Raw genomic sequence first — 22,863 nt, 5'->3', positions numbered from 1 at the left:
GAACCCCACTACAGTACTGAGAGTTAGTGCCATAACAGTGAACGCCACGACTGTACTGAGAGTTAGTGCCATAACAGTGAACCCCACTACAGTACTGAGAGTTAGTGCCATAACAGTGAACACCACTACAGTACTGAGAGTTAGTGCCATAACAGTGAACCCCACTACAGTACTGAGAGTTAGTGCCATAACAGTGAACCCGACTACAGTACTGAGAGTTAGTGCCATAACAGTGACCCCACTACAGTACTGAGAGTTAGTGCCATAACAGTGAACACCACTACAGTACTGAGAGTTAGTGCCACAACAGTGAACCCCACTACAGTACTGAGAGTTAGTGCCTTAACAGTGAACCCCACTACAGTACTGAGAGTTAGTGCCATAACAGTGAACACCACTACAGTACTGAGAGTTAGTGCCATAACAGTGAACCCCACTACAGTACTGAGAGTTAGTGCCATAACAGTGAACCCCACTACAGTACTGAGAGTTAGTGCCATAACAGTGAACACCACTACAGTACTGAGAGTTAGTGCCATAACAGTGAACCCCACTACAGTACTGAGAGTTAGTGCCATAACAGTGAACCCCACTACAGTACTGAGAGTTAGTGCCATAACAGTGAACACCACTACAGGACTGAGAGTTAGTGCCAAAACAGTGAACCCCACTACAATACTGAGAGTTAGTGCCATAACAGTGAACCCCACTACAGTACTGAGAGTTAGTGCCATAACAGTGAACACCACTACAGTACTGAGAGTTAGTGCCATAACAGTGAACACCACTACAGTACTGAGAGTTAGTGCCATAACAGTGAACACCACTACAATACTGAGAGTTAGTGCCAAAACAGTGAACCCCACTACAATACTGAGAGTTAGTGCCATAACAGTGAACACCACTACAGTACTGAGAGTTAGTGCCATAACAGTGAACCCCACTACAGTACTGAGAGTTAGTGCCATAACAGTGAACACCACTACAGTACTGAGAGTTAGTGCCATAACAGTGAACACCACTACAGTACTGAGAGTTAGTGCCATAACAGTGAACCCCACTACAGTACTGAGAGTTAGTGCCATAACAGTGAACACCACGACTGTACTGAGAGTTAGTGCCATAACAGTGAACCCCACTACAGTACTGAGAGTTAGTGCCATAACAGTGAACACCACTACAGTACTGAGAGTTAGTGCCATAACAGTGAACCCCACTACAGTACTGAGAGTTAGTGCCATAACAGTGAACCCGACTACAGTACTGAGAGTTAGTGCCATAACAGTGAACCCCACTACAGTACTGAGAGTTCATGCCATAACAGTGAACACCACTACAGTACTGAGAGTTAGTGCCATAACAGTGAACACCACTACAGTACTGAGAGTTAGTGCCATAACAGTGAACCCCACTACAGTACTGAGAGTTAGTGCCATAACAGTGAACCCCACTACAGTACTGAGAGTTAGTGCCATAACAGTGAACCCCACTACAGTACTGAGAGTTAGTGCCATAACAGTGAACACCACTACAGTACTGAGAGTTAGTGCCATAACAGTGAACCCCACTACAGTACTGAGAGTTAGTGCCATAACAGTGAACACCACTACAGTACTGAGAGTTAGTGCCATAACAGTGAACCCCACTACAGTACTGAGAGTTAGTGCCATAACAGTGAACCCGACTACAGTACTGAGAGTTAGTGCCATAACAGTGAACCCCACTACAGTACTGAGAGTTCATGCCATAACAGTGAACACCACTACAGTACTGAGAGTTAGTGCCATAACAGTGAACACCACTACAGTACTGAGAGTTAGTGCCATAACAGTGAACCCCACTACAGTACTGAGAGTTAGTGCCATAACAGTGAACCCCACTGCAGTACTGAGAGTTAGTGCCATAACAGTGAACCCCACTACCGTACTGAGAGTTAGTGCCATAACAGTGAACACCACTACAGTACCGAGAGTTAGTGCCATAACAGTGACCCCCACTACAGTACTGAGAGTTAGTGCCATAACAGTGAACACCACTACAGTACTGAGAGTTAGTGCCATAACAGTGAACCCCACTACAGTACTGAGAGTTAGTGCCATAACAGTGAACCCCACTACAGTACCGAGAGTTAGCGCCATAACAGTGAACCCCACTACAGTACCGAGAGTTAGTGCCATAACAGTGACCCCCACTACAGTACTGAGAGTTAGTGCCATAACAGTGAACCCCACTACAGTACTGAGAGTTAGTGCCATAACAGTGAACCCCACTACAGTACTGAGAGTTAGTGCCATAACAGTGAACCCCACTACAGTACTGAGAGTTAGTGCCATAACAGTGAACACCACTACAGTACTGAGAGTTAGTGCCATAACAGTGAACCCCACTACAGTACTGAGAGTTAGTGCCATAACAGTGAACACCACTACAGTACTGAGAGTTAGTGCCATAACAGTGAACCCCACTACAGTACTGAGAGTTAGTGCCATAACAGTGAACCCGACTACAGTACTGAGAGTTAGTGCCATAACAGTGAACCCCACTACAGTACTGAGAGTTCATGCCATAACAGTGAACACCACTACAGTACTGAGAGTTAGTGCCATAACAGTGAACACCACTACAGTACTGAGAGTTAGTGCCATAACAGTGAACCCCACTACAGTACTGAGAGTTAGTGCCATAACAGTGAACCCCACTGCAGTACTGAGAGTTAGTGCCATAACAGTGAACCCCACTACCGTACTGAGAGTTAGTGCCATAACAGTGAACACCACTACAGTACCGAGAGTTAGTGCCATAACAGTGACCCCCACTACAGTACTGAGAGTTAGTGCCATAACAGTGAACACCACTACAGTACTGAGAGTTAGTGCCATAACAGTGAACCCCACTACAGTACTGAGAGTTAGTGCCATAACAGTGAACCCCACTACAGTACCGAGAGTTAGCGCCATAACAGTGAACCCCACTACAGTACCGAGAGTTAGTGCCATAACAGTGACCCCCACTACAGTACTGAGAGTTAGTGCCATAACAGTGAACCCCACTACTGTACTGAGAATTAGTGCCATAACAGTGAACCCCTCTACAGTACTGAGAGTTAGTGCCATAACAGTGAACACCACTACAGTACTGAGAGTTCGTGCCACAACAGTGAACCCCACGTCAGTACTGAGAGTTAGTGCCATAACAGTGAACACCACTACAGTACTGAGAGTTCGTGCCATAACAGTGAACCCCACTACAGTACTGAGAGTTAGTGCCATAACAGTGAACACCACTACAGTACTGAGAGTTAGTGCCATAACAGTGAACACCACTACAGTACTGAGAGTTCGTGCCATAACAGTGAACCCCACTACAGTACTGAGAGTTAGTGTCAAAACAGTGAACACCACTACAGTACTGAGAGTTAGTGCCATAACAGTGAACACCACTACAATACTGAGAGTTAGTGCCATAACAGTGAACCCCACTACAGTACTGAGAGTTAGTGCCATAACAGTGAACACCACTACTGTACTGAGAGTTAGTGCCATGACAGTGACCCCCACTACAGTACTGAGAGTTAGTGCCATAACAGTGAACACCACTACAGTACTGAGAGTTAGTGCCATAACAGTGAACACCACTACAGTACTGAGAGTTAGTGCCATAACAGTGAACACCACTACTGTGCTGAGAGTTCGTGCCATAACAGTGAACCCCACGTCAGTACTGAGAGTTAGTGCCATAACAGTGAACACCACTACAGTACTGAGAGTTAGTGCCATAACAGTGAACACCACTACTGTACTGAGAATTAGTGCCATAACAGTGAACCCCTCTGCAGTACTGAGAGTTAGTGCCATAACAGTGAACCCCACGACAGTACTGAGAGTTAGTGCCATAACAGTGAACACCACTACAGTACTGAGAGTTAGTGCCATAACAGTGAACCCCACTAAAGTACTGAGAGTTAGTGCCATAACAGTGAACACCACTACAGTACTGAGAGTTAGTGCCATAACAGTGAACCCCACTACAGTACTGAGAGTTAGTGCCATAACAGTGAACCCCACTGCAGTACTGAGAGGTAGTGCCATAACAGTGACCCCCACTACAGTACTGAGAGTTAGTGCCATAACAGTGAACACCACTACAGTACTGAGAGTTAGTGCCATAACAGTGAACCCCACTACAGTACTGAGAGTTAGTGCCATAACAGTGAACCCCACTACAGTACCGAGAGTTAGCGCCATAACAGTGAACCCCACTACAGTACCGAGAGTTAGTGCCATAACAGTGAACCCCACTACAGTACTGAGAGTTAGTGCCATAACAGTGAACCCCACTACTGTACTGAGAATTAGTGCCATAACAGTGAACCCCTCTACAGTACTGAGAGTTAGTGCCATAACAGTGAACACCACTACAGTACTGAGAGTTCGTGCCACAACAGTGAACCCCACGTCAGTACTGAGAGTTCGTGCCATAACAGTGAACCCCACTACAGTACTGAGAGTTAGTGCCATAACAGTGAACACCACTACAGTACTGAGAGTTAGTGCCATAACAGTGAACACCACTACAGTACTGAGAGTTAGTGCCATAACAGTGAACACCACTACAGTACTGAGAGTTAGTGCCATAACAGTGAACCCCACTACAGTACTGAGAGTTAGTGCCATAACAGTGAACACCACTACAGTACTGAGAGTTAGTGCCATGACAGTGACCCCCACTACAGTACTGAGAGTTAGTGCCATAACAGTGAACACCACTACAGTACTGAGAGTTAGTGCCATAACAGTGAACACCACTACAGTACTGAGAGTTAGTGCCATAACAGTGAACACCACTACAGTACTGAGAGTTCGTGCCACAACAGTGAACCCCACGTCAGTACTGAGAGTTAGTGCCATAACAGTGAACACCACTACAGTACTGAGAGTTCGTGCCATAACAGTGAACCCCACTACAGTACTGAGAGTTAGTGCCATAACAGTGAACACCACTACAGTACTGAGAGTTAGTGCCATAACAGTGAACACCACTACAGTACTGAGAGTTCGTGCCATAACAGTGAACCCCACTACAGTACTGAGAGTTAGTGCCAAAACAGTGAACACCACTACAGTACTGAGAGTTAGTGCCATAACAGTGAACCCCACTACAGTACTGAGAGTTAGTGCCATAACAGTGAACACCACTACAGTACTGAGAGTTAGTGCCATGACAGTGACCCCCACTACAGTACTGAGAGTTAGTGCCATAACAGTGAACACCACTACAGTACTGAGAGTTAGTGCCATAACAGTGAACACCACTACAGTACTGAGAGTTAGTGCCATAACAGTGAACACCACTACTGTACTGAGAGTTCGTGCCATAACAGTGAACCCCACGTCAGTACTGAGAGTTAGTGCCATAACAGTGAACACCACTACAGTACTGAGAGTTAGTGCCATAACAGTGAACACCACTACTGTACTGAGAATTAGTGCCATAACAGTGAACCCCTCTGCAGTACTGAGAGTTAGTGCCATAACAGTGAACCCCACGACAGTACTGAGAGTTAGTGCCATAACAGTGAACACCACTACAGTACTGAGAGTTAGTGCCATAACAGTGAACCCCACTAAAGTACTGAGAGTTAGTGCCATAACAGTGAACACCACTACAGTACTGAGAGTTAGTGCCACAACAGTGAACCCCACTACAGTACTGAGAGTTAGTGCCATAACAGTGAACCCCACTACAGTACTGAGAGTTAGTGCCATAACAGTGAACACCACTACAGTACTGAGAGTTAGTGCCATAACAGTGAACCCCACTACAGTACTGAGAGTTAGTGCCATAACAGTGAACCCCACTACAGTACTGAGAGTTAGTGCCATAACAGTGAACACCACTACAGTACTGAGAGTTAGTGCCATAACAGTGAACCCCACTACAGTACTGAGAGTTAGTGCCATAACAGTGAACCCCACTACAGTACTGAGAGTTAGTGCCATAACAGTGAACACCACTACAGGACTGAGAGTTAGTGCCAAAACAGTGAACCCCACTACAATACTGAGAGTTAGTGCCATAACAGTGAACCCCACTACAGTACTGAGAGTTAGTGCCATAACAGTGAACACCACTACAGTACTGAGAGTTAGTGCCATAACAGTGAACACCACTACAGTACTGAGAGTTAGTGCCATAACAGTGAACACCACTACAATACTGAGAGTTAGTGCCAAAACAGTGAACCCCACTACAATACTGAGAGTTAGTGCCATAACAGTGAACACCACTACAGTACTGAGAGTTAGTGCCATAACAGTGAACCCCACTACAGTACTGAGAGTTAGTGCCATAACAGTGAACACCACTACAGTACTGAGAGTTAGTGCCATAACAGTGAACACCACTACAGTACTGAGAGTTAGTGCCATAACAGTGAACCCCACTACAGTACTGAGAGTTAGTGCCATAACAGTGAACACCACGACTGTACTGAGAGTTAGTGCCATAACAGTGAACCCCACTACAGTACTGAGAGTTAGTGCCATAACAGTGAACACCACTACAGTACTGAGAGTTAGTGCCATAACAGTGAACCCCACTACAGTACTGAGAGTTAGTGCCATAACAGTGAACCCGACTACAGTACTGAGAGTTAGTGCCATAACAGTGAACCCCACTACAGTACTGAGAGTTCATGCCATAACAGTGAACACCACTACAGTACTGAGAGTTAGTGCCATAACAGTGAACACCACTACAGTACTGAGAGTTAGTGCCATAACAGTGAACCCCACTACAGTACTGAGAGTTAGTGCCATAACAGTGAACCCCACTACAGTACTGAGAGTTAGTGCCATAACAGTGAACCCCACTACAGTACTGAGAGTTAGTGCCATAACAGTGAACACCACTACAGTACTGAGAGTTAGTGCCATAACAGTGAACCCCACTACAGTACTGAGAGTTAGTGCCATAACAGTGAACACCACTACAGTACTGAGAGTTAGTGCCATAACAGTGGACCCCACTACAGTACTGAGAGTTAGTGCCATAACAGTGAACCCGACTACAGTACTGAGAGTTAGTGCCATAACAGTGAACCCCACTACAGTACTGAGAGTTCATGCCATAACAGTGAACACCACTACAGTACTGAGAGTTAGTGCCATAACAGTGAACACCACTACAGTACTGAGAGTTAGTGCCATAACAGTGAACCCCACTACAGTACTGAGAGTTAGTGCCATAACAGTGAACCCCACTGCAGTACTGAGAGTTAGTGCCATAACAGTGAACCCCACTACCGTACTGAGAGTTAGTGCCATAACAGTGAACACCACTACAGTACCGAGAGTTAGTGCCATAACAGTGACCCCCACTACAGTACTGAGAGTTAGTGCCATAACAGTGAACACCACTACAGTACTGAGAGTTAGTGCCATAACAGTGAACCCCACTACAGTACTGAGAGTTAGTGCCATAACAGTGAACCCCACTACAGTACCGAGAGTTAGCGCCATAACAGTGAACCCCACTACAGTACCGAGAGTTAGTGCCATAACAGTGAACCCCACTACAGTACTGAGAGTTAGTGCCATAACAGTGAACCCCACTACTGTACTGAGAATTAGTGCCATAACAGTGAACCCCTCTACAGTACTGAGAGTTAGTGCCATAAAAGTGAACACCACTACAGTACTGAGAGTTCGTGCCACAACAGTGAACCCCACGTCAGTACTCAGAGTTAGTGCCATAACAGTGAACACCACTACAGTACTGAGAGTTCGTGCCATAACAGTGAACCCCACTACAGTACTGAGAGTTAGTGCCATAACAGTGAACACCACTACAGTACTGAGAGTTAGTGCCATAACAGTGAACACCACTACAGTACTGAGAGTTCGTGCCATAACAGTGAACCCCACTACAGTACTGAGAGTTAGTGTCAAAACAGTGAACACCACTACAGTACTGAGAGTTAGTGCCATAACAGTGAACACCACTACAATACTGAGAGTTAGTGCCATAACAGTGAACCCCACTACAGTACTGAGAGTTAGTGCCATAACAGTGAACACCACTACAGTACTGAGAGTTAGTGCCATGACAGTGACCCCCACTACAGTACTGAGAGTTAGTGCCATAACAGTGAACACCACTACAGTACTGAGAGTTAGTGCCATAACAGTGAACACCACTACAGTACTGAGAGTTAGTGCCATAACAGTGAACACCACTACTGTGCTGAGAGTTCGTGCCATAACAGTGAACCCCACGTCAGTACTGAGAGTTAGTGCCATAACAGTGAACACCACTACAGTACTGAGAGTTAGTGCCATAACAGTGAACACCACTACTGTACTGAGAATTAGTGCCATAACAGTGAACCCTTCTGCAGTACTGAGAGTTAGTGCCATAACAGTGAACCCCACGACAGTACTGAGAGTTAGTGCCATAACAGTGAACACCACTACAGTACTGAGAGTTAGTGCCATAACAGTGAACCCCACTAAAGTACTGAGAGTTAGTGCCATAACAGTGAACACCACTACAGTACTGAGAGTTAGTGCCATAACAGTGAACCCCACTACAGTACTGAGAGTTAGTGCCATAACAGTGAACCCCACTACAGTACTGAGAGGTAGTGCCATAACAGTGACCCCCACTACAGTACTGAGAGTTAGTGCCATAACAGTGAACACCACTACAGTACTGAGAGTTAGTGCCATAACAGTGAACCCCACTACAGTACTGAGAGTTAGTGCCATAACAGTGAACCCCACTACAGTACCGAGAGTTAGCGCCATAACAGTGAACCCCACTACAGTACCGAGAGTTAGTGCCATAACAGTGAACCCCACTACAGTACTGAGAGTTAGTGCCATAACAGTGAACCCCACTACTGTACTGAGAATTAGTGCCATAACAGTGAACCCCTCTACAGTACTGAGAGTTAGTGCCATAACAGTGAACACCACTACAGTACTGAGAGTTCGTGCCACAACAGTGAACCCCACGTCAGTACTGAGAGTTAGTGCCATAACAGTGAACACCACTACAGTACTGAGAGTTCGTGCCATAACAGTGAACCCCACTACAGTACTGAGAGTTAGTGCCATAACAGTGAACACCACTACAGTACTGAGAGTTAGTGCCATAACAGTGAACACCACTACAGTACTGAGAGTTCGTGCCATAACAGTGAACCCCACTACAGTACTGAGAGTTAGTGCCAAAACAGTGAACACCACTACAGTACTGAGAGTTAGTGCCATAACAGTGAACACCACTACAGTACTGAGAGTTAGTGCCATAACAGTGAACCCCACTACAGTACTGAGAGTTAGTGCCATAACAGTGAACACCACTACAGTACTGAGAGTTAGTGCCATGACAGTGACCCCCACTACAGTACTGAGAGTTAGTGCCATAACAGTGAACACCACTACAGTACTGAGAGTTAGTGCCATAACAGTGAACACCACTACAGTACTGAGAGTTAGTGCCATAACAGTGAACACCACTACAGTACTGAGAGTTCGTGCCACAACAGTGAACCCCACGTCAGTACTGAGAGTTAGTGCCATAACAGTGAACACCACTACAGTACTGAGAGTTCGTGCCATAACAGTGAACCCCACTACAGTACTGAGAGTTAGTGCCATAACAGTGAACACCACTACAGTACTGAGAGTTAGTGCCATAACAGTGAACACCACTACAGTACTGAGAGTTCGTGCCATAACAGTGAACCCCACTACAGTACTGAGAGTTAGTGCCAAAACAGTGAACACCACTACAGTACTGAGAGTTAGTGCCATAACAGTGAACACCACTACAGTACTGAGAGTTAGTGCCATAACAGTGAACCCCACTACAGTACTGAGAGTTAGTGCCATAACAGTGAACACCACTACAGTACTGAGAGTTAGTGCCATGACAGTGACCCCCACTACAGTACTGAGAGTTAGTGCCATAACAGTGAACACCACTACAGTACTGAGAGTTAGTGCCATAACAGTGAACACCACTACAGTACTGAGAGTTAGTGCCATAACAGTGAACACCACTACTGTACTGAGAGTTCGTGCCATAACAGTGAACCCCACGTCAGTACTGAGAGTTAGTGCCATAACAGTGAACACCACTACAGTACTGAGAGTTAGTGCCATAACAGTGAACACCACTACTGTACTGAGAATTAGTGCCATAACAGTGAACCCCTCTGCAGTACTGAGAGTTAGTGCCATAACAGTGAACCCCACGACAGTACTGAGAGTTAGTGCCATAACAGTGAACACCACTACAGTACTGAGAGTTAGTGCCATAACAGTGAACCCCACTAAAGTACTGAGAGTTAGTGCCATAACAGTGAACACCACTACAGTACTGAGAGTTAGTGCCATAACAGTGAACCCCACTACAGTACTGAGAGTTAGTGCCATAACAGTGAACCCCACTACAGTACTGAGAGGTAGTGCCATAACAGTGAACACCACTACAGTACTGAGAGTTAGTGCCATAACAGTGAACACCACTACAGTACTGAGAGTTAGTGCCATAACAGTGAACCCCACTACAGTACTGAGAGTTAGTGCCATAACAGTGAACCCCACTACAGTACTGAGAGTTAGTGCCATAACAGTGAACACCACTACAGTACTGAGAGTTAGTGCCATAACAGTGAACCCCACTACAGTACTGAGAGTTAGTGCCATAACAGTGAACCCCACTACAGTACTGAGAGTTAGTGCCATAACAGTGAACACCACTACAGTACTGAGAGTTAGTGCCATAACAGTGAACCCCACTACAGTACTGAGAGTTAGTGCCATAACAGTGAACCCCACTACAGTACTGAGAGTTAGTGCCATAACAGTGAACACCACTAAAGTACTGAGAGTTAGTGCCATAACAGTGAACACCACTACAGGACTGAGAGTTAGTGCCAAAACAGTGAACCCCACTACAGTACTGAGAGTTAGTGCCATAACAGTGAACCCCACTACAATACTGAGAGTTAGTGCCATAACCGTGAACACCACTACAGTACTGAGAGTTAGTGCCAAAACAGTGAACCCCACTACAGTACTGAGAGTTAGTGCCATAACAGTGAACCCCACTACAATACTGAGAGTTAGTGCCATAACCGTGAACACCACTACAGTACTGAGAGTTAGTGCCATAACAGTGACCCCCACTACAGTACTGAGAGTTAGTGCCATAACAGTGAACCCCACTACAGTACTGAGAGTTAGTGCCATAACAGTGAACACCACTACAGTACTGAGAGTTAGTGCCATAACAGTGAACCCCACTACAATACTGAGAGTTAGTGCCATAACAGTGAACACCACTACAGTACTGAGAGTTAGTGCCATAACAGTGACCCCCACTACAGTACTGAGAGTTAGTGCCATAACAGTGAACACCACTACAGTACTGAGAGTTAGTGCCATAACAGTGAACACCACTACAATACTGAGAGTTAGTGCCATAACAGTGAACACCACTACAGTACTGAGAGTTAGTGCCATAACAGTGAACACCACTACAGTACTGAGAGTTAGTGCCATAACAGTGAACACCACTACAGTACTGAGAGTTAGTGCCATAACAGTGAACCCCACTACAGTACTGAGAGTTAGTGCCATAACAGTGAACACCACTACAATACTGAGAGTTAGTGCCATAACAGTGAACCCCACTACAGTACTGAGAGTTAGTGCCATAACAGTGAACACCACTACAGTACTGAGAGTTAGTGCCATAACAGTGAACACCACTACAGTACTGAGAGTTAGTGCCATAACAGTGAACACCACTACAGTACTGAGAGTTAGTGCCATAACAGTGAACACCACTACAGTACTGAGAGTTAGTGCCATAACAGTGAACACCACTACAATACTGAGAGTTAGTGCCATAACAGTGAACCCCACTACAGTACTGAGAGTTAGTGCCATAACAGTGAACACCACTACAGTACTGAGAGTTAGTGCCATAACAGTGAACCCCACTACAGTACTGAGAGTTAGTGCCATAACAGTGAACACCACTACAGTACTGAGAGTTAGTGCCATAACAGTGAACACCACTACAGTACTGAGAGTTAGTGCCATAACAGTGAACACCACTACAGTACTGAGAGTTAGTGCCATAACAGTGAACACCACTACAGTACTGAGAGTTAGTGCCATAACAGTGAACACCACTACAGTACTGAGAGTTAGTGCCATAACAGTGAACACCACTACAGTACTGAGAGTTAGTGCCATAACAGTGAACACCACTACAGTACTGAGAGTTAGTGCCATAACAGTGAACACCACTACAGTACTGAGAGTTAGTGCCATAACAGTGAACACCACTACAGTACTGAGAGTTAGTGCCATAACAGTGAACACCACTACAGTACTGAGAGTTAGTGCCATAACAGTGAACACCACTACAGTACTGAGAGTTAGTGCCATAACAGTGAACACCACTACAGTACTGAGAGTTAGTGCCATAACAGTGAACACCACTACAGTACTGAGAGTTAGTGCCATAACAGTGAACACCACTACAGTACTGAGAGTTAGTGCCATAACAGTGAACCCCACTACAGTACTGAGAGTTAGTGCCATAACAGTGAACCCCACTACAGTACTGAGAGTTAGTGCCATAACAGTGAACACCACTACAGTACTGAGAGTTAGTGCCATAACAGTGAACACCACTACTGTACTGAGAGTTAGTGCCATAACAGTGAACCCCCACTACAGTACTGAGAGTTTGTGCCATAACAGTGAACCGCACTGCAGTACTGAGAGTTAGTGCCATAACAGTGAACCCCACTACAGTACTGAGAGTTAGTGCCATAACAGTGACCCCCACTACAGTACTGAGAGTTAGTGCCATAACAGTGAACCCCACTACAGTACTGAGAGTTCGTGCCATGGTACCAAACATCATCATGAAACCAAGAGTTCGTGCCGTGGTACCAAAAACCATCATGATACCAAGAGTTTGTGCCGTGGTACCAAACACCATCATGATACCAAGAGTTCGTGCCGTGGTACCAAAAACCATCATGATACCAAGAGTTTGTGCCGTGGTACCAAACACCATCATGATACCAAGAGTTCGTGCCGTGGTACCAAACACCATCCTGATACCAAGAGTTTGTGCCATAGTACCAAACACCATCATGATACCAAGAATTCGTGCTATAGTACCAAACACCATCATGATACCAAGAGTTCGTGCCGTAGTACCAAACACCATCATGATACCAAGAGTTCGTGCCGTAGTACCAAACACCATCATGATACCAAGCGTTCGTGCCGTAGTACCAAACATCATCATGATACCAAGAGTTCGTGCCATAGTACCAAACACCATCATGATACCAAGAGTTCGTGCCGTAGTACCAAACACCATCCTGATACCAAGAGTTTGTGCCATAGTACCAAACACCATCCTGATACCAAGAATTCGTGCTATAGTACCAAACACCATCATGATACCAAGAGTTCGTGCCGTAGTACCAAACACCATCATGATACCAAGAGTTTGTGCCATAGTAAACACCATGAAACCAAGCGTTCGTGCTGTAGTACCAAACACCATCATGATACCAAGAGTTCGTGCCGTAGTACCAAACATCATCATGATACCAAGAGTTCGTGCCGTAGTACCAAACACCATCATGATACCAAGAGTTTGTGCCGTAGTACCAAACACCATCATGAAACCAAGCGTTCGTGCCATAGTACCAAACACCATCATGATACCAAGAGTTCGTGCCGTAGTACCAAACACCATCATGATACCAAGAGTTTGTGCCGTAGTACCAAACACCATCATGATACCAAGAGTTTGTGCCATAGTAAACACCATCATGATACCAAGAGTTCGTGCCGTAGTACCAAACACCATCATGATACCAAGAGTTCGTGCCATAGTACCAAACACCATCATGATACCAAGAGTTCGTGCCATAGTACCAAACACCATCATGATACCAAGAGTTCGTGCCATAGTACCAAACACCATCATGATACCAAGAGTTCGTGCCGTAGTACCAAACACCATCATGATACCAAGAGTTCGTTCTGTAGTACCAAACACCATCATGATACCAAGCGTTCGTGCCGTAGTACCAAACACCATCATGATACCAAGAGTTCGTGCCGTAGTACCAAACACCATCAGGATACCAAGAGTTCGTGCCGTAGTACCAAACACCATCATGATACCAAGAGTTCGTGCTGTAGTACCAAACACCATCATGATACCAAGCGTTCGTGCCGTAGTACCAAACACCATCATGAAACCAAGAGTTCGTGCCACAGTACCAAACATCATCATGATACCAAGAGTTCGTGCCGTAGTACCAAACACCATCATGATACCAAGAGTTCGTGCTGTAGTACCAAACACCATCATGATACCAAGAGTTTGTGCCGTAGTACCAAACACCATCATGATACCAAGAGTTCGTGCCATAGTACCAAACACCATCATGAAACCAAGAGTTCGTGCCATAGTACCAAACATCATCATGATACCAAGAGTTCGTGCCGTAGTACCAAACACCATCATGATACCAAGAGTTCGTGCCGTAGTACCAAACACCATCATGATACCAAGAGTTCGTGCCGTAGTACCAAACATCATCATGATACCAAGAGTTCGTGCCGTAGTACCAAACACCATCATGATACCAAGAGTTCGTGCTGTAGTACCAAACACCATCATGATACCAAGCGTTCGTGCCATAGTACCAAACACCATCATGATACCAAGCGTTCGTGCCGTAGTACCAAACACCATCATGATACCAAGAGTTCGTGCCGTAGTACCAAACATCATCATGATACCAAGAGTTCGTGCCATAGTACCAAACACCATCATGATACCAAGAGTTCGTGCCGTAGTACCAAACACCATCATGAAACCAAGCGTTCGTGCCATAGTACCAAACACCATCATGATACCAAGAGTTCGTGCCGTAGTACCAAACACCATCATGATACCAAGAGTTTGTGCAATAGTACCAAACACCATCATGATACCAAGCGTTCGTGCCATAGTACCAAACACCATCATGATACCAAGCGTTCGTGCCATAGTACCAAACACCATCCTGATACCAAGAATTCGTGCTATAGTACCAAACACCATCATGATACCAAGCGTTCGTGCCATAGTACCAAACACCATCCTGATACCAAGAATTCGTGCTATAGTACCAAACACCATCCTGATACCAAGAATTCGTGCTATAGTACCAAACACCATCATGAAACCAAGCGTTCGTGCTGTAGTACCAAACACCATCATGATACCAAGAGTTCGTGCCGTAGTACCAAACACCATCATGAAACCAAGCGTTCGTGCCATAGTACCAAACACCATCATGATACCAAGAGTTCGTGCCGTAGTACCAAACACCATCATGATACCAAGAGTTTGTGCCATAGTAAACACCATCATGATACCAAGAGTTCGTGCCGTAGTACCAAACACCATCATGATACCAAGCGTTCGTGCCGTAGTACCAAACACCATCATGATACCAAGAGTTCGTGCCGTAGTACCAAACACCATCATGATACCAAGCGTTCGTGCCGTAGTACCAAACACCATCATGATACCAAGAGTTCGTGCCGTAGTACCAAACACCATCATGATACCAAGCGTTCGTGCCGTAGTACCAAACATCATCATGATACCAAGAGTTCGTGCCATAGTACCAAACACCATCATGATACCAAGAGTTCGTGCCGTAGTACCAAACACCATCATGATACCAAGAGTTCGTGCTGTAGTACCAAACACCATCATGATACCAAGCGTTCGTGCCGTAGTACCAAACACCATCATGATACCAAGAGTTCGTGCCGTAGTACCAAACATCATCATGATACCAAGAGTTCGTGCCGTAGTACCAAACATCATCATGATACCAAGAGTTCGTGCCGTAGTACCAAACACCATCATGATACCAAGAGTTCGTGCCGTAGTACCAAACACCATCATGATACCAAGCGTTCGTGCCGTAGTACCAAACACCATCATGATACCAAGAGTTCGTGCCGTAGTACCAAACATCATCATGATACCAAGAGTTCGTGCCGTAGTACCAAACACCATCATGATACCAAGAGTTCGTGCCATAGTACCAAACATCATCATGATACCAGGAGTTTGTGCCGTAGTACCAAACATCATCATGATACCAAGAGTTCGTGCCGTAGTACCAAACACCATCATGATACCAAGAGTTCGTGCTGTAGTACCAAACACCATCATGATACCAAGCGTTCGTGCCGTAGTACCAAACACCATCATGATACCAAGAGTTCGTGCCATAGTACCAAACATCATCATGATACCAAGAGTTCGTGCCATAGTACCAAACACCATCATGATACCAAGAGTTCGTGCCGTAGTACCAAACACCATCATGATACCAAGAGTTCGTGCCATAGTACCAAACACCATCATGATACCAAGAGTTCGTGCCATAGTACCAAACACCATCATGATACCAAGAGTTCGTGCCATAGTACCAAACATCATCATGATACCAAGAGTTCGTGCCATAGTACCAAACACCATCATGATACCAAGAGTTCGTGCCGTAGTACCAAACACCATCATGATACCAAGAGTTCGTTCCGTAGTACCAAACACAATTATGATACCAAGAGTTCGTGCCATAGTACCAAACACCATCATGATACCAAGAGTTCGTGCCATAGTACCAAACACCATCATGATACCAAGAGTTCGTGCCGTAGTACCAAACACCATCATGATACCAAGAGTTCGTGCCGTAGTACCAAACATCATCATGATACCAAGAGTTCGTGCCGTAGTACCAAACATCATCATGATACCAAGAGTTCGTGCCGTAGTACCAAACATCATCATGATACCAAGAGTTCGTGCCGTAGTACCAAACACCATCATGATACCAAGAGTTCGTGCCGTAGTACCAAACATCATCATGATACCAAGAGTTCGTGCCGTAGTACCAAACACCATCATGATACCAAGAGTTCGTGCTGTAGTACCAAACACCATCATGATACCAAGCGTTCGTGCCGTAGTACCAAACACCATCATGATACCAAGAGTTCGTGCCGTAGTACCAAACACCATCATGATACCAAGAGTTCGTGCTGTAGTACCAAACACCATCATGATACCAAGCGTTCGTGCCGTAGTACCAAACACCATCATGATACCAAGAGTTCGTGCCGTAGTACCAAACATCATCATGATACCAAGAGTTCGTGCCATAGTACCAAACACCATCATGATACCAAGAGTTCGTGCTGTAGTACCAAACACCATCATGATACCAAGCGTTCGTGCCGTAGTACCAAACACCATCATGATACCAAGAGTTCGTGCCATAGTACCAAACATCATCATGATACCAAGAGTTCGTGCCATAGTACCAAACACCATCATGATACCAAGAGTTCGTGCCGTAGTACCAAACACCATCATGATACCAAGAGTTCGTGCCATAGTACCAAACACCATCATGATACCAAGAGTTCGTGCCATAGTACCAAACACCATCATGATACCAAGAGTTCGTGCCATAGTACCAAACATCATCATGATACCAAGAGTTCGTGCCATAGTACCAAACACCATCATGATACCAAGAGTTCGTGCCGTAGTACCAAACACCATCATGATACCAAGAGTTCGTTCCGTAGTACCAAACACAATTATGATACCAAGAGTTCGTGCCATAGTACCAAACACCATCATGATACCAAGAGTTCGTGCCATAGTACCAAACACCATCATGATACCAAGAGTTCGTGCCGTAGTACCAAACACCATCATGATACCAAGAGTTCGTGCCGTAGTACCAAACATCATCATGATACCAAGAGTTCGTGCCGTAGTACCAAACATCATCATGATACCAAGAGTTCGTGCCGTAGTACCAAACATCATCATGATACCAAGAGTTCGTGCCGTAGTACCAAACACCATCATGATACCAAGAGTTCGTGCCGTAGTACCAAACATCATCATGATACCAAGAGTTCGTGCCGTAGTACCAAACACCATCATGATACCAAGAGTTCGTGCTGTAGTACCAAACACCATCATGATACCAAGCGTTCGTGCCGTAGTACCAAACACCATCATGATACCAAGAGTTCGTGCCGTAGTACCAAACACCATCATGATACCAAGAGTTCGTGCTGTAGTACCAAACACCATCATGATACCAAGCGTTCGTGCCGTAGTACCAAACACCATCATGATACCAAGAGTTCGTGCCGTAGTACCAAACATCATCATGATACCAAGAGTTCGTGCCATAGTACCAAACACCATCATGATACCAAGAGTTCGTGCCGTAGTACCAAACACCATCATGATACCAAGAGTTCGTGCTGTAGTACCAAACACCATCATGATACCAAGCGTTCGTGCCGTAGTACCAAACATCATCATGATACCAAGAGTTCGTGCCATAGTACCAAACACAATTATGATACAAAGAGCTTGTGCCATAGTACCAAACATCATCATGATACCAAGAGTTCGTGCCATAGTACCAAACACCATCATGATACCAAGAGTTCGTGCCATAGTACCAAACACAATTATGATACAAAGAGCTTGTGCCATAGTACCAAACATCATCATGATACCAAGAGTTCGTGCCATAGTACCAAACACCATCATGATACCAAGAGTTCGTGCCATAGTACCAAACACCATCATGATACCAAGAGTTCGTGCCATAGTACCAAACACCATCATGATACCAAGAGTTCGTGCCGTAGTACCAAACACCATCATGATACCAAGCGTTCGTGCCGTAGTACCAAACATCATCATGATACCAAGAGTTCGTGCCATAGTACCAAACACCATCATGATACCAAGAGTTCGTGCCGTAGTACCAAACACCATCATGATACCAAGAGTTCGTGCCGTAGTACCAAACATCATCATGATACCAAGAGTTCGTGCCATAGTACCAAACACAATTATGATACAAAGAGCTTGTGCCATAGTACCAAACATCATCATGATACCAAGAGTTCGTGCCATAGTACCAAACACCATCATGATACCAAGAGTTCGTGCCATAGTACCAAACACCATCATGAAACCAAGAGTTCGTGCCATAGTACCAAACATCATCATGATACCAAGAGTTCGTGCCATAGTACCAAACACCATCATGATACCAAGAGTTCATGCCATAGTACCAAACACCATCATGAAACCAAGAGTTCGTGCCATAGTACCAAACACAATTATGATACCAAGAGTTTGTGCCATAGTACCAAACACCATCAGGATACCAAGAGTTTGTGCCATAGTACCAAACACCATCAGGATACCAAGAGTTTGTGCCATAGTACCAAACATCATCATGATACCAAGAGTTCTCGGGGTAGTACCAAACATCACCAAGTCCCTGAACTAGTGCAATAATACTGAAGAGCAGACTGGCCTGGGTAAATAGCTGCAGGATATGCTGTCTCATTATACTGCTCCAATGTCAATAAATAAAGAGGTCAGTCTAGCTAAAAAGTAATGTTGCAGGAGGTGTTATGAATCCTACAGTCTTTGCTTCCAGCAAAGGAGATGATATTTTGTGTTTCCTGCACTAAAATCCTATCAACAGACTTTCAACAACGGTTTTGGTGGTGCAATCTTCATAGGATGACTTGCTGTGTTCCTTTTGCTTTTCTTGTAGTTTGCCAAGACATGTAACAAGCTTCATCTCCCATTACCTGAAGAAAAACAATTTGCAGGGCTACATGGAAAGGGCAGCATAGCGGGACTAGCTGAGTTGCACTTATAGATTGCTGGCATAGACACGACAAGCCGAATGGCCTCCAGCCATGCTGTAACCATTCTATGATTGGATTCTATGGTTCTATATCCCTTAATACCCTTCCCTGAAAAAATTCTATCATCTCAGTTTTCAAATTTTGTATTAATCCCTCCCCTCAGCCTTTTAAGGGAGAGAATTGCAGATTTCCACTACCCTTTGTGTGAAGAAGTGCTTCCTGACATCAACTCTGAATGCCTAGCTCGGATTTTAAGGTTATGCCCTCTTGTTCTTGATTTTCTCCACCAAGTGAAATAGTTTCTTTCTACCTACCCCCATCACCTTCTTTAATTATCTTAATGACCGCGATTAGATTACACCTTAATCTTTTATAGTCAAGGGAATACAGGTCATAGAGTGATAAAGTTATATAACACAGAAACAGGCCCTTCAGCCCGTTGTGTCTGTGCCGGCCATCAAGCACCTATCTATTCTAATCCCATTTTCCAGCACTTGGCCTGTAGCCTTGTATGATATGGCATTTCAAGTATTCATCTAGATACTTCTTAAATGTTGTGAGGGTTCCTGCCTCTACCACCTCTTCAGGCAGTGTGTTCCAGATTCCAACCACCCACCGGGTGAAATTTTTTTTCCTCAAATCCCCTCTAAACCTCCTGCCCCTTACCTTAAATCTATGCCCCCTGGTTATTGACACCTGCAAAGGGCTGGTGAATCTCCTCTGCACCCTCTCCAGTGCAATCACATCCTTCCTATAGTGTGGTGCCCAGAACTGTACACAGTACTCCAGCTGTGGCCTAACTAGCGTTTTATATTGCTCCATTCTAACCTCCCTGCTCTTATATTCTATGCGTTGGCTAATAAAGGCAAGTATCCCATATACCTTCCTATCCACCTTATCTACCTGTTCTGCTGCCTTCAGTGATCTATGGACAAGTACAAAAAGGTCCCTCTGACCCTCTGTACTTAGGGTCCCACCATCCATTGCTTATTCTATCAATCTATGCAACCTGTCCTCATTATTTACCTTTCTTAGGCCGATTGTAACTCTGGTGAACCGGGACTGTATCTTCTCCAAGGCCTTGATACCTTCTCTGTGTTGCTTAGATTCTGTGTATTGATGAAGCAACTGCCAGTGTGGACCAGAAAACAGATCAGCTACTGCAGGAAACAATACGAGAAGAGTTTGCAGACAAAACCGTACTGACAATTGCCCACAGGTAACTTCATCACACAGACATGAGGAGATTGGAGAAAGGATGGGAGACGGGAAAACAGTAAGAGAGCAAAGGGGTGAAAATCTGTTCAACATGATGGGAAAGAGGGAAACCGTGAGTGAGAGACGTGGAGAAAAGAAAGCAGTCAGGATGTGCAGTGGGAGAAGCCCTGTACCAGTGCTGCTGGGTTATTTCAGGGGTACACTTGGGCTTAGAGCAGTGCCAGATTAAATCTGCCCAGGTTTATGTGCACGATCACAGTCATTCTCCTATACTAAGCAGTCTCATGAAGCCCAAACAAAGCTTGGACCAGTATAAGTGTTAGTCTGGGGAAGAGAGAAGCCTTGACATCCAATACTGCTCACGACAACCACACTAGAGATACATGGAGCACCCGGATGTATTATTCTAAGGGTGTAAATGAGTAAGTGCTATATTTTCTCCTGTAATGCCAAGCATCCCTGGATAATGTCTGCTTCAATCTTTTTCTCTCAGATTAAACACTATAATGGATTCAAACCGAATACTGGTGTTGGACTATGGCATGGTGCAGGAGTTTGACACCCCGGCTGTCCTCTCAAAGAACAAGGATTCCTACTTGTACGATCTTGTAGATGGCAGCAAGTAGTAATGGAAAGGCTCCAGACCCAAGCTCACATGGCCAGAGCAGACTGAGACTCTGCACAGCTCTGTTACTATCATCTGCACTTCAGATTTCAAGAGCTTTGGGTTCAGGGACCCCAGGAAGCTCAATGCACTTTACACTTCAAACAGCAAAAGAAAAACAAAATGTAACTATTTCTAAACGATAGCAAAGGCTTTAAAATCCTGATGATTATGGTTGTCTGCTACTCAATTAGTTTGCGTCAGTGAGGCTAGATCTGTGCTGTAGACGACTTGTACAAACTTGCCTGATAAATATTACACAATTTCCATCTGTCTCAGTTCTTCTACCACAACATCGTGTTACGCTCCCACTGTTCTGTACTGTTTGATGTTCACTCTCAGTCTCTATCCCACTCCCCACTGTTATGTACAGTTTGACATTCACTCTCAGTCTCTGTCCCAGTCCCCACTGTTCTGTACAGTTTGACATTCACTCTCAGTCTCTGTCCCAGTCCCCACTGTTCTGTACAGTTTGATATTCACTCTCAGTCTCTGTCCCACTCCCCACTGTTCTGTACAGTTTGATATTCACTCTCAGTCTCTGTCCCACTCCCCACTGTTCTGTCCAGTTTGATATTCACTCTCAGTCTCTGTATCAGTCCCCACTGTTCTGTACAGTTTGATATTCACTCTCAGTCTCTGTCCCACTCCCACTGTTCTGTACAGTTTGATATTCACTCTCAGTCTCTGTCCCACTGCCCACTGTTCTGTACAGTTTGATATTCACTCTCAGTCTCTGTCCCACTCCCCACTGTTCTGTCCAGTTTGATATTCACTCTCAGTCTCTGTCCCAGTCCCCACTGTTCTGTACAGTTTGATATTCACTCTCAGTCTCTGTCCCAGTCCCCACTGTTCTGTACAGTTTGATATTCACTCTCAGTCTCTGTCCCACTCCCACTGTTCTGCACAGTTTGATATTCAATCTCAGTCTCTGTCCCAGTCCCCACTGTTCTGTACAGTTTGATATTCACTCTCAGTCTCTGTCCCACTCCCACTGTTCTGTACAGTTTGATATTCACTCTCAGTCTCTGTCCCACTCCCACTGTTCTGTACAGTTGGATATTCACTCTCAGTCTCTGTCCCACTCCCACTGTTCTGTACAGTTTGATATTCACTCTCAGTCTCTCTCCCACTCCG

At 45.0% G+C, this 22,863-nt stretch overlaps 1 protein-coding gene across 3 annotated transcripts in view; it reads left to right on the top strand.

The window, feature by feature from the left end:
• abcc10 (ATP-binding cassette, sub-family C (CFTR/MRP), member 10) overlaps window positions 1–21,969 on the top strand; it is a 505,256-nt gene extending 483,287 nt beyond the window's left edge. For all 3 annotated transcript variants that reach the window (XM_068028201.1, XM_068028199.1, XM_068028202.1), the window contains exons 21-22: window positions 20,951–21,063; window positions 21,556–21,969. In XM_068028201.1, coding sequence (XP_067884302.1) covers window positions 20,951–21,063; window positions 21,556–21,688 — 246 coding nt within the window. In that variant the 3' untranslated portion in view covers window positions 21,689–21,969. The remainder of the gene's footprint in view (window positions 1–20,950; window positions 21,064–21,555) is intronic.
• Window positions 21,970–22,863: the final 894 nt, after the last annotated feature.

Source organism: Heterodontus francisci, chromosome 3, assembly GCF_036365525.1.
Source record: "Heterodontus francisci isolate sHetFra1 chromosome 3, sHetFra1.hap1, whole genome shotgun sequence".
In the NCBI taxonomy this organism is placed as follows: domain Eukaryota; kingdom Metazoa; phylum Chordata; class Chondrichthyes; order Heterodontiformes; family Heterodontidae; genus Heterodontus; species Heterodontus francisci.
Note: the sequence above shows the minus strand (reverse complement) of the source record. Positions and strands in the feature narration are given on the sequence as shown.